Source organism: Saimiri boliviensis, chromosome 4, assembly GCF_048565385.1.
Source record: "Saimiri boliviensis isolate mSaiBol1 chromosome 4, mSaiBol1.pri, whole genome shotgun sequence".
Taxonomy (NCBI): Eukaryota; Metazoa; Chordata; class Mammalia; order Primates; family Cebidae; genus Saimiri; species Saimiri boliviensis.
Genome location: NC_133452.1, coordinates 99,302,103 through 99,315,607, shown reverse-complemented (window position 1 = coordinate 99,315,607; position 13,505 = coordinate 99,302,103). Strand labels below are relative to the sequence as shown.

The 13,505-nt window shown below is 40.4% G+C and overlaps 1 protein-coding gene across 3 annotated transcripts in view; it reads right to left on the bottom strand.

The window, feature by feature from the left end:
* The window catches only part of ANKS1A (ankyrin repeat and sterile alpha motif domain containing 1A), a 204,495-nt gene that overhangs the window by 87,739 nt on the left and 103,251 nt on the right, over positions 1–13,505 (bottom strand). For all 3 annotated transcript variants that reach the window (XM_039467397.2, XM_039467398.2, XM_039467399.2), the window contains 2 exons: positions 10,392–10,484; positions 5,145–5,265 (listed from right to left, as the gene is read on the bottom strand). In XM_039467397.2, the coding sequence (XP_039323331.2) occupies positions 5,145–5,265; positions 10,392–10,484 (214 nt within the window). The remainder of the gene's footprint in view (positions 1–5,144; positions 5,266–10,391; positions 10,485–13,505) is intronic.

Genomic DNA, 13,505 nt, shown 5'->3' with positions numbered 1-13,505 from the left:
ACTCTCTGCTACTTCCTTTTGGTTAAATTTTAAACTTTCTTGTTGTTTAACAAATGAATTTAAGAATATAAACTCTGCTCTGAGTACTACTTTGGTAGTAAATACAAATATAATAGGTATTTACACAAAGTGTTTCCACTAACACTACTTTCTATGTAGAAAAATAGAAAAAAATAGACAACTCAGAGACTAAACACGTAACGCTAATCAATAAGGTAAGTTGCTCAATTTCACTAACAGATAACACCTTTTTCTGCTTATCCTGGTGAAAAACATTAAAGACTGATAATTTACCATTCTGGTGAAGGTATGGGGAAGAGCATACTTCTCTTCAGTATTAGGGGAGGGCAACTTAGCTCCACCAATTAGATCTAGACATGCACATCCACTCTGACCTGCTAATTCTACTTTCTACCAATCTTTTTTAGAGACATACTTTTATAAGTACTTAAGAACATGTGTACAGAATGTTCACAGACGCATAACTTACAACAGAAATCTTGGAGAAAACTTCAACACCCATGAACTGGAGAAGGAAAAAATGAGTTATGGGATATTTAGCTAGATTTTAAGAATCAAGATAAAATTGTATCGTGTTCTATAGACAAGGCAAATACAAAATGCAAGTTCACAAAAAGTTTGCAAAATATAGCTTAAATACAAAGAATTTTACATAGTCACTTTTGTATAAAGATAACAAATGGCCTGAATCATATATACCATACTTCCTTTCTTTTTTAACTCTGTGGTTAGGTTAGGATGGTATTATTTTGCTATTAAAAGCTAGTTACTTAATTTTTTTTTTTTTTTTTTTTTTTTTTTTTTTTCCAGAGATAGGGTCTCACTATGTTGCCAGCAGGCTGGTCTTGAACTCCTGGCTTCAAGCGAGCCACCTGCCTTGGCCTCCCAAAGTACTGAGATTACAGGTGTGAGCCACTGCGCCTGGCCTACCACATTTTCAAATGATGGTCACCTCTAGCAACTGTCAGTAACAGGGAGGTAAGAAGAACCTTAGCATTTTATCTATAATCATTTCTGTATAGCTTGAAATGTTTTTTTTTTTTCTCAGTCAGCATATACTAAGATAATATAAAAAAGTAATTTTTAAAAATTTTATTTTAGGGGTGGGGGTATTGCTATGTTGTCCTGGCTGGTCTCAAACTCCTGGGCTCAAGTGATCTGCCCGCCTTAGCCTCCCAAAGTGCTGGGATTACAGGTGTGAGCCACCACACCCAGCCTAAAAATGTAATTAAAAAAAATTTCCCATCCCACCCCTAACACATTGCAGTTTCTTGAATTATACTAAGGAGGGATTAAAAGCTCTGGTAGTCTCATTAACATGGCCTTTTGAAAACTGATCAATTAACTCATAAAAGCTGCATAAGACAATGACATTAAAGGAAATGCAGAAAAGATTCAGTAATACTAACCTACAACATGTCTGCTCATGTGTCTCACTTATACCAACCTTAACAAGCATTCCTTCTAGACTAGATTTTCCTGCCAGGCTGCCAGGATAGGCAAGGCTTCTGAGAAACTAGCAGAGCCCAATTTCATATTCAATGTCTCAGCTATTTGGTCTGAAAGCTCTTTGAGTGATCTAAGCAGCAAATTTTGAGGCAGGCACATCCCACAGCCTGTGGTTCAATTAAAACTGCTTCTGTACCACCCACTCTCAACACTTTGCCCAATATTGCAGAGTTGGAAGAAACCAAAGCATAGGAGGACCAGATGTGTAGACAAAAGTCCTCCTTGGCAGTTCCCTCCTTAACCTGACAATCTCTTGATATTGGTATACAAAATCCCTGTCAAACATACTTGGTAGCCAAGGACACCAGCCTCATTTATGAAGTTAGTCTGACTTTCCATTTTTCTTTCTTCCAAAGCTTGAGACAATTATCTTGCAGTGGTTCCTGACGAAACCTTTGGAAGAAAGAAAGAATTGGAATCTCCCTCCTCCATGATGCTAAAAATGATCCCTTCACTAAGAACCATTTTGAAATAGAGCATTAAATTAATTGCTTGTTTTTTAAGGGTTAATTTTTTTAAAAGTATAATTTATTATCAAATGACTAGAGAGGGCATTGGTGTTCTACTTCACCTATTCTAAATGTTTTAGTTAAAAATCTACCAATATGGCCAGGTACAGTGGCTCATGCCTGTAATCCCAGCACTTTGGGAGGCTGCGGTGGGCAGATCACCTGAGGTCAGGAGTTTGAGATCAGCCTGGCCAACGTGGTGAAACCCCAACTCTACTAAAAATAAAACATTAGTCACATGTGGCAGCGGACACCTGTAATCCCAGCTACATGGGAGACTGAGGCAGGAGAATCACTTGAACCTGGTAGGTGGAGGCTGCAGTGAGCCAAGATCCTGCCACTGCACTCCAGCCTGGGTGACAGAGCAAGACTCTCTCTCAAAAAAAAAGAAAAAAAAATCTACCAGTATGATTGGAAGACTCAATACAGTTATAAACTCTTCACAATCAATATAGAGTCAATATAATCACAATCAAAACCCCAGCAGGATTTTTCATAGAAATCAACAAGCTGTATACACTGACTAAGGACCGGGTGGGGAACGGGGAAGAAATCAATAAGCTGATTCTAAATGGGAAAGACGATGGAATTAGAATATCTGAAACAATTCTGAAAAAAAGTAACAAAGTTGACAATTCAATATAGAAAGGAAGGTCTTGGATATCCATTTTAAGAGAATTAAACTTGATCCATACCTCACACCATATAAAAAAATTTTTTTTTTTTTTTTTGAGACGGAGTTTCGCTCTTGTTACCCAGGCTGGAGTGTAATGGTGCAATCTCGGCTCACCGCAACCTCTGCCTCCTGGGTTCAGGCAATTCTCCTGCCTCAGCCTCCTGAGTAGCTTGGATTACAGGCATGTGCCACCATGCCCAGCTACTTTTTTGTATTTTTAGTAGAGACGGGGTTTCACCATGTTGACCAGGATGGTCTCGATCTCTTGACCTTGTGAGCCACCTGCCTCGGCCTCCCAAAGTGCTGGGATTACAGGCTTGAGCCACCGCGCCCGGCCTAAAAAAATTAACTCATAATTGATCATAGACCTAAATGTAAGACCTAAAGCTACAAAATTTCTAGCAAATAAACAGAAAAGATTGGTGACCTTATGCATTTTTTTAAAAAAGGATAAACTGAACTTTATCAAAATTAAGAATCACTACTCTTCAAAAGACACTGTTAAGGGAACAAAAAGACAAGTCACAGATTACAAGAAAATCACATATCTAATGAAGAATTTGCATCTAAAACATATAATGAATTTACAACTCAATAATAAGAAAACAATCTTTTTTTTTAATGAGCAGAAGATTTGAATAGACATTTAATTAGATATTAAGGATGGTGACTAATCACACTGATTGATGCTCAACATCATTAGATATTAGTAAAATACAAATTAAATCCATAACAAACTAACATTGCATGTCTATAAGAATGCTAGGGATGCTATGTATAGCAAGTAGATGTATATCACTCTCATATACTTCTGATGGGAATGCAAAATCGTAAAATCACTCTGGAAAATAGTTTGGCAGGTTCTTAAAAAGTTAAACATATTATATATTTAATGTAAAGTTAAAGATATATTGCTGTGATACTCAGCAATCCCATTCATAGGTACATATCTAAGTGAAATGAAAACTTCCGTTCACACAAAAACCTGTAAGTAAATGTTTAAAGTGATTTTATTTGTAATTGCCAAAAACTGTAAATGACCCAAATATCCCTTACCTAGGGACAGGATAAACTGAGGTATATCCAAACAATGGGAAAATGGCAATGAAAAGGAACAAATTATTGATATATGCAACTACATGGATGAATTTCAAGTGTATTAGCTAAGTGAAAGTGGCCAGACTCAAAAGGCTACATTCTATGATTCCATTTATATGACATTCTGGAACAGGGACAGACATCAGAGCAGTGGTTGTCAGAAATAAGGGAAGGGAGAGGTGTTGACCACAAAGGAACATGGGAAAATTTTTAGGGTGAAACTGTTACATATTTTTATTGCGATGGCAGTTATAAGACTATGTTTGTCAAAATTCACAGAACTATACACAGCCAAGGATAAATTTTACCATATCTAAATTCTAACTATTTTTAAAAGTTCCAAACGGAAACCATAAAATACAAAACAAAACAAAAAAAAAACTACTATAAAAATGACCACAATGCCTGCATGCAAGAGAAAACCTTTTAAACAGGACCATTAAAAATAAAGTCTACAATGTCATACGCATATGCACACATTCTCTTTGCCACCCTCTACTTACTGACAGATCTAGCAAAGAAAGGGCATTTCGAAGGAAACCATCTCATCCTCTGTTCTTACCTGAACCATGGCACGTCTCAGGGTTGAAAGAAGACATGCATACCTGATGAAGGCCCTAATACCTACAGGCTGTAGAGGGCTGGGAAAGGTCCTAAGAGTTCCTTCAAACTGCAGTGGGAACTGCATTGCCCCTTCTCGTTCTTCTTTAGAACAGGGGTTAACACAAATTCTCCAGCAGTGCACACTCACCTCTGTTGTGACTGCACTTACACAGACGGGCTGGATCTCAGTACTGCAGCACTCACTCCCTTACAGAGGAAACTGAATTTTGCAGAGGCAATGAAAGTAGGCCAAGGCGACAGAGCACTCTAGTTACAGGGTGGCAGCCAATCACGGGCCCCTTCCCAGGAGTGTCTCACTCTGAGGTCAGGACTCAAAAGCAGAGTCTGTGCCGTCAGCCAGAACCCAAAGGGACCGACTTGTTGAGCTTGTTTTTCCACAGCATTAACTTGAGGGTTTACGATTCGAGACCCCAGATCAATCTCTGCCATGGTGCTCGTGGTCTTTCCTGCCACAGTTAGCACCTAGTCTGACCCAACCTTTTCCTTGTTTCGCATGCTGAAGGTGGCAGCCAACTCCAACCCAGAGCATGTAGGTCAGGTATTGGAAATGAAAAGCCATAATGTAACAGCCACCCCAGACCATCATGAGACTCAACTGCCACAACCCAAGGAATATCAAAGCCACAACATCTTCCCCTTCCACTCAGGATCGCAAACTTTAAAAATCCCTTTGGAGGGGGATCTGCCAGGAGTTGTGGGGAACGTACCTTTTGTTTTTCCATCTACTGACACCACTTTCTTCGTCTCTGCTGTTAACAACAGTTCATAAGGGTGTTCGTCTTCTTCCCGGGCTGCACCCCCCTGAATCCTAGGTCTCATGGACAGAACCTAAGAGAGAAAAACATCCAGTGTATCTTGTACATGTGGCTAATACCAAGACAGGCAGTGTTAAACAAATTCGAGATTACTGGCTCTTTTTTCATCATAGAGGAAGAAGGGTGGAAGAGAGAAGGTGAGTAACTCAAGTGTCACGTAGAATCACAACTGCATTTCTGGATATATACCTGCACCTGTAATCTGAATGGCCTTTGATTAGAATACACCCCTGTCTGAGGATCACTTGAGCCCAGAAGTTTGAGGCTGCGGTAAGCCAGGATTGTGTCACTGAACTCCAGCCTGGGTGACAGAACAAGATCCTGTCTCTAAGGAAAAAAACAAAAAACTCCCCTTTCTTTGATTTTAGTCTTCAAAAAATGCTAACTAAAATCTAAGATCCTTCCTTTCTTGTGTCTCCCATGCCTACAGTGTTCTGCACGAACCCTTTTCTGAGGATAATACTTGCCAAGCAGCTCTTAGCCATGCTCCATCGTGAAGGCAGGCATCTTTCTCCATGTTTCTTTTCTAATATGCACATTTACTATCCAAAGATTGGAATCCTTCCCACCTCCTCAAGAGGAAACCAAAATGACTTCCAACTGACCCTCAACACTGGACATTTACTAGAAACAACCTTGTCTGTAAGTCCATCTCTATTTTTTAAGAGCCTTTCTTCAGAGGTCCTGAGGGTTACAGGGAAGGATATCCCCAAAACTGGATTCCTATAACCTTTATAATACAATTTTAAATTACTTTTACCAATCTCTGCTCTGAAGAGTTAAGGGGCTACAAAGTTTGAATTTCAGTTGGGGGGAAAAAGCAGCTGTCTAGTGAGAAATTCCTAAGCCAGGCAGTCAAGTGTCTCTGATGAAATAATGGAACCAGAGCTGGCTCCTATACCCGGCAACTGTAAGGCTTTGGCCAGGTGAGGGCCTGATGGCCACAGCTAGTCTTGGTACAAGAGTCACCACGCTTTTCCTTGAACCAAGCCGGAAACACCACAATTAGTGCTCTAGCCACTCTGAGAGAGAGAATGGAAATCCCTGCTTTAGAGGATAATTCTGACCCAGCTGTCCTAAGAATCCACTGTGTTTCATAGGTAAAATAAGAAGAAAAACAAGAATAAGCTAGTATTAAGACAATTCTTACTTATTAGAACACCAAACCACGACTCAAGATCTCTCCTTGAGCAGTCTGGCTAGGACAAGTAATGTATTACGAACAAGGGGGGTGGGAGTGGGGAGAATGGCCAATTCCATCTAACAAATAATGCTACCCTATAAATGTGATTCCTGGGCACACACAGAAACTTCCTTCCATACTGACATGTCCCTCAGCTCACTGGAAATGCATCAGGTTTGTGATTCCTTGGGTTTTTACTTCTCAAGGCATAGTTCATTGTGTTATGGGCCTAATGAGATAAGGACTCTAGTAGCCTCGGACTAAATGAGAAACTGTAGCTCCTGTCTGTTAACAAGGCTGCCACTCTAAAGGCAGAAGGGCAGTCTTCTTCCAAAATTCTGCTAAGCACAGCAGGAACCTCCACTTAGAGCAAGCTACCTGGAAGCTAAAAGCTATTTCATTACAATGAGCCATTTGCTCATATCACTTATTCCCTGCCTCTTCATAGGAACACAATTAAGGGAACAAAGAGGGACCATTAAGCAGTTCACCCTTTGTCAACTTAATACCACAGGCATTACAAACAGGAATTTGTGTTCTGCAGGTTTACACACCTACAGCTATCACTTACGCAGAGCCCTGGAAATCTGATTCAGTGAGTGCTCTGCACACAGGAAGAGCTCCATATAGCCTCGGGCATGCTTCCCTCAGAGGCAGGTAATTGACAGCCTGGATGCCCAGCCTATAGTATCCTTTCTTCTTGTGCAGGAGAGGGCTGATGACTTCCATGTGGAAAATCAGGCCCACTGGACCTGCATTCACTCTGTGCCTACTTCTGGTGCAGGACAAATGGAAGCAGAGAATCATGAAATGCCAGAGCTGGAAGGGATCCTAACCATTGCAGCAACAGCTAGAGAGCACCTGGTTCTGCTCTTTCATTTGTCGATGACAAGCCTGGTTCCAAAGGTCCGGGGACTTAGCCAAGGTTACACAGAAAGCTAACAACAGAGCCATGGCCATAAAAGTCAATTCCCCTGATTCTGGACCAGACTGGCTTCATTTTCTTCTGGTTTTCATTTTTTTCTCCATCCAATTGCTCACACCCAGACAACAAGTTGAGTGATCTTTTCTTCTTGATGCTGGCTCCTACCAGATATGGGATTAAAAATCTCACAATAAAGCAATAAACCGCTTTTCTCTGAGTTTTCCTAGCTCCCACTCTAGCAGTTCTGTGTCCTAGTCAATATAGCAATAACTGATTTTCAACAGAAAGGATTCTGCTCTTTACTAAATTACTCCTTAATCTTTTTTCCCTACATTCCTCCAAGGCCTGGCAATAAATCAAAGCTGTAATATATAGATAGATAGATAGACAGATAGATAGATAGATAGAGGATTTTTTTTTTCTGTTATGTGCAAAGTGACATTTCTGCTGCACAGAAAAGCTACGAGCAATCACCACCTAACTGTGACCAATGGAATGTCCAGTTGGAGTGTGGGAGCTTTCTGGGAAGATATACTCCAGCAGCTGCAACTTCCATGAATGTTTAGCACTTCTGAGCACAGAGAAGACTACAGCCAGTCCTGATGCAGCTGGAGCCCCTTCTGAGGGGGAAAAACATCTACAGAGCATGTGTGTGTGCGTTGGTGTATGTGTCTAACGTTTTTAAGCCAGATGCATGTTCAGGTCATCAACCTGATAAGCACTCCTAGAGCTAGGTATACTCTGGCTTCCCCTAAAGGCTTCTGTGAGTCATCTGACAATGACCAGCCTTAGGAATAGGAATACAAATACTGGGGCAAATTGCTTGCCAAAGACTAAAGCCTACGTTTGATGAAGTCAGTGTCTCTTGAGATATGATAGGGTCTAGGTTATTAAAGCTTTAACAGTAAAAGAAAAGATGGTGAAAGGTTACAGAGTCCAAAAAATATACATACTAGTACACTTTGAAGAAGATTTAACCATTCACACTATAGCATATGAACGAAATCTGCCTGGATCATATGCAGATTTTATGCAGATCATATGCAGATCATATAGAGGCTGTATCACCTCTATATCATGTAACTACAATCACCAGGGAATTAGCATTAGCAAATTCGGTGTTTCGCCATCTTCCAAATACTGACTATGCTGGCCCAACTGATCCAAAATTCCAGGCTATTCAGAAGCAAGTTGTCAAAAATACATCTCAAGCTCTCCCATCTAGGAGGGTAGTATGAAGATGTCCCCCTTCTCTCTCCCAGCCACCACTTCTTGACACTGTGTTATTGCCACACTGTATGCTTTAGAAAGTCTTGGGAGAATAGAAAGTTCTGAGTATAATCCAGTATTTCTTTAAGAGCCTTGCCCACGCATTATGAATTTAAACTCAAGTCTTTGTTAAGGAGGGGCAGAAGGCATCTATAGAAACCCAGCCCCAAATGAATATGCTCCTTATTCTTAGGCTTTTCCTTGTTAAAAAAATAAAAGTGGGGGGTAATGAGGCAAACTTCTATTCATATAAAAATACAGAAGAGCTGGGCGAAGTGGCTCACGCCTGTAATCCTAGCACTTTGGGACGCCAAGGTGGGTGGATCCCCTGAGGTTAGGAGTTCGAGATCAGCCTGACCAACATGGAGAAACCCTGTCTCTACTAAAAATACAAAAATCAGCTGGGTGTTGTGGCCCATGCCTGTAATCCCAGCTATTTGGGAGGCTGAGGCAGGAGAATCACTTGAACCCGGGAGGCGGAGGTTGCGGTGAGCTGAGATTGTGCCATTGTACTCCAGCCTGGGCAACGAGAGCAAAATACTGTCTAAAAAAAGAAAAAAAAAAGAAAGAAAGAAAAAAAAAAAAACATATATATATATATATATATATATATATATATATATATGTATATATATATGGAAGGATTTATTGCATGCACTTGGATCTACTAGAAATGTATTATTATCCAGAGGTGATAATAAGAGGCTGCAAATCTAGAGACCCTTAGATGAGACATTATAAGAATTTTGTAATTAAAGGAAAGAATTAACCACAGAATTTGCACCTAGCATAGAAATCTTCCCCTATCTTCAACACTGACTTTTACATTTTTAAAAGGGCTTCCTTGTATTTATACATTTTGTTAAACTAAAGTCATCCTTCTGGTTCCATGTTTATACTGAATAAAAGAACCTGTCATGGTCCATGGCACTACCGTAAAAAAAAAAAAATTAACTCTAACTTCTAGGGACAAAGGGATGAGAGTAATTAACTGTTTTATATTAGCTGATTTTTAAATTACAGAATAGGGTATTGAATAAGCTACAAAATGACTATTAGAATCATGTAATATTTTCAATAAATATTCCATAAATATATTCTCCTAATGGCAGGAAGTGTTAGCAGAGAATTTTGAAGATGAAAGATTAAAGAAAATATAATTTTTTCACACTTCTAAGTGATTGGGTTATCTGCTTCATTGTAACATTTCCTTTTCAAAAGGGTAGACTATTCTTTTCAAATAAACTTCTTTGATCTTTCAGCCCCCGCCGTCCCCCGTAATTCCTATGTCTTTCCTAATTGAGTCTTCATGACTCAATTCATGTTTGTCCTGCTGTAGTCTTCATGTGAAATGAACAGGAAAAAATACAAGAAACAGGAATAAGATGCTGGGGGCAGAAGCACTAAAGCTTGCTAATCAGGCACAGTCTAGGGAATGGTGATTAAAGGGAAGCTCTACATCTTGTATCAAAAGACAAGAGGCTTAACAGCAAGAAATGAGACTGTTCAGCTTACTGGAGCCAGGAGAAAATGTACACTTTACTTTCCGTGTGGTATGGTAGATCAATAATGGGCCTGTCTGTGAGAGCTATATTAAAATTCTTTGTGAGTTTGAAAGGTCTTATTCCAGATTACTGGTACACATAATACAAATTTATAATTCGAATTGCTGATGAGAAAGCAAAGTCTTTTAAAGCACACATCGATGCCCTTTTCAACAAACTCAAATTTCAGCGATGGGAATAAACCCGCAACCCTCTACCTCAGAAGCTGTCAAGGGAAAATACTTCTTATCTATGCGGTCTTCTTCCTCTTCATCGGGTGGTGGCTTTGCTGGAGGCGGTGGACGTTCCTTCTGGAGAAGAGAAAAAATAAATAAATATTTCGCTATCTTTTTTTCAAACATCTGATTTTTCGGTTTGTCCTCCTCTTAGCCCTTGGAAATGAAAAAGAATAATGCACAGAACTCCCTTGAGAGACTAAAGTCAAGGTTTAGTCTCTGAACAGATGGAGAACTCTGTGCACACATACACAATTCAATTCGCATGCTCTATGTTTTTTGATGTCTGTAGCAGAGATCATAAACACCTCTTTCATATCCTAGACCACAGTGAGAAATGCCAGTACTGAAAACACGTAACTGCCTTGTTAGAAAATGTCCTTCATAATATTGATACATGAAACGTTACCTTAGGAAAATCAGTGGCACTGGATCAAAAGAAATCAACCTGTGAAATTCATTCTAACGAATCCAGGTTACTGAGGAAGTAATGAGGAAAGTAATCAAGGACAGAAACATTGATTCCTGTTGAAACTTCAACACCCTGATACTGGTCTATTCCCGATTATTAGCAAAATGCTGAAACTGTTCTCTTATCCTCGGTTGCCTCCTTCAATAGCAAGTATTATATAAAACTATTTCATCTAAACCCATTTTTAAAAGGAAAAGCAGCTTTTTCTTTAAGGGCCATATAGTGAATATTTCAGGCTTTGCAGTCAACTCTGCCATTATAAAGCAAAAGAAGCCACAGATGATATGTAAATGAACGAGTGTGGCTGTGCTCCAATAAAACTTTGTTTACAAAAACACACACTTGCGGACTATAGTTTGCCAACCCCTGCTCTAGAATAAGAAAGTCACTGAGGAGGTGACAAAGGACAAGTTAGACCATGGGTAAACAATTTCAGGAATACACAGGATGATCCTGATGAAGGAAAACTGAATGCTGAAGAGATATTTGCCATTGGACCCGCAGGGCCATTAGCGCTGCTTATTTTCCAAAGCCCTGCTCATGCTTGAGAATCAGTGTTTCTACTAAAGGGAGTGGGGCACCCGAAACAAGAGCTGTCCTGCAGGCTCATTCCCTGGCTTGTAGGTTTGTTCACTATGTTGTTAAAACAGGAGTATTTCAGAAAGCCAGAACAGAGAATGCTGACTTACACAAAAGCCCAAGCAAAATCTACATGGAAAGCTGTTTCTCATGCTTCAGGAGCTACCAGCATTAGCATGTTGGCATCCATAATCTTTCTCTTAAATCAGACTTCACTGCTCAGTGTTCTGTCTTGATAAGTCAGTCATTCCCACAGATCCTGGAACCAGATGGTTGCCCAATGGCAACAACGTCAAAACAAGTTTGTATGTTCAAGCCAAACAAAGCTATTTATATCTGATTTCCCACCAAGTCCCACTTTCCCCACCCTTCTTTGCTCCAGAAGTGCAGGAACCTGGTCCCAGTGCCACCTTTTAAGGAAGGGAACAGCAACCTTGGGACAGCAAGTAGCTGAGGGAGGGAAAAAAGAAACACAACAAAAAGAACTCATCCTAAAGCCTCCTAAGGCCAAAAAAAGCCTAGAACGAACAATATGGAAGCCTTCTGCGGAAGAAGCGACCACCAGGGACACTGGAAGGAAAGAGAACTACCTGTGCATCTCTTTAGTTCTAAGGTGAAAACTTCGGAGCAGGGCCTAGAAATAACAGCGATAATTTACACATACCATCCATTGTGTTTACCGAGATGTAAACAGGCCCTTTGCCATAGTTAATTATCAAGGGCCAGGAAGATGGCACAGCCACAACATACACAGGCAAAATTGTCAAAGCATCCAGCCGTTTCTGCTCAGGAGCACAGAAGACAGAGCAGGAGGGAACAAAGAGACCAGTGTAAATCAATCACAGGAACTCATTCTCAGCTTTTTTCAGTAACCCTGAGCTGCTTCTTGCAAAGGCTCCAGCGCCCCCTAATGGGCACCACCTGTAAGTACCGATTAAAGCGCAACCTTCCTCCAAAGCTGGATTTGCTAAATTCAGTTATGCCTAAAAGCAAAAGAAGTGAAAAAACTAGCTGTCTATAGAAGCGCTATATTGGTGGTGCTCGGCAAATGCACTTGCTTTCACCACTCACAAGTTTTGTCACAGTCCTTGATAACATCAACTCTGGAGGACTACCACTAGATTGCGGGCCTTTTCAAGATCCACACTAAAATGCTGTTTTGGGGCATAGCAGGGCAGGGCAAGGAGCTGAACAAAATAGACCACTCTAAGAATCATAAAGCCATTCCCGTGGCACACCTACAAAAAACAAGAGTTACCTGGCAGCCAAAGGATCATCAACATGGTCACAAGCCAGATTCAGACCAAAAGGGAAAGGCTAGCCCCTCCAACAGGAAGAAATAACATAGGCCTGAAAATATGTCTCTAGGTGAGGTTAGCACAAGAATCTTGTTACAGCAATGGCTAGTTTAGCTAATGGGCAATGCTCAAAACTGAAGGAGGGTACCAGTGGGACCAGCGATTCAGGCCTACACTCCCATTACGATAGGGGAGGAGCTAGGAGTAAGCTGTCCCGAGAACAATGTACAAGACTAGAAGTAAAAGCAGGTACAGACTGTCCGGCCTGTGATGGTACAATGTTTCAACCTTATCATTGTGAGAAAGCAATAAGCATTCAGTAGAATCTGTACTTCCGGTACTCACACATCCATTCTGCTTTTCACTTTCAGTGCAGTATTCAATAAATTACATGAGCTATTCAACACTTGATTATAAAACAGCCTATGTGTTAGATGACTGTGCCCAACTGTAAGCTCATGTAAGTATTCTGAGCACATTTAACGTAGGCTGGGCTAAGCTATGGTGTTTGGTAGGTTAGGTGTATCACCTGTGTTTTTGACTTAATGATATTTTCAACTTACAATGGCTTTATCAGGATATAATCCCATCATAAGTCAAGGAGCATCTGTACTAGAGAAAGAAACAGAAACATGGGAAGGTGGACCTTCAGAAGGAAAAATTCAGACTTGTTCTCATTCTATTACCTTTATTTGAGACAGAGTCTTGCTCTGTTGCCCAGGCTGGAGTGCACTGGTGCAATATCAG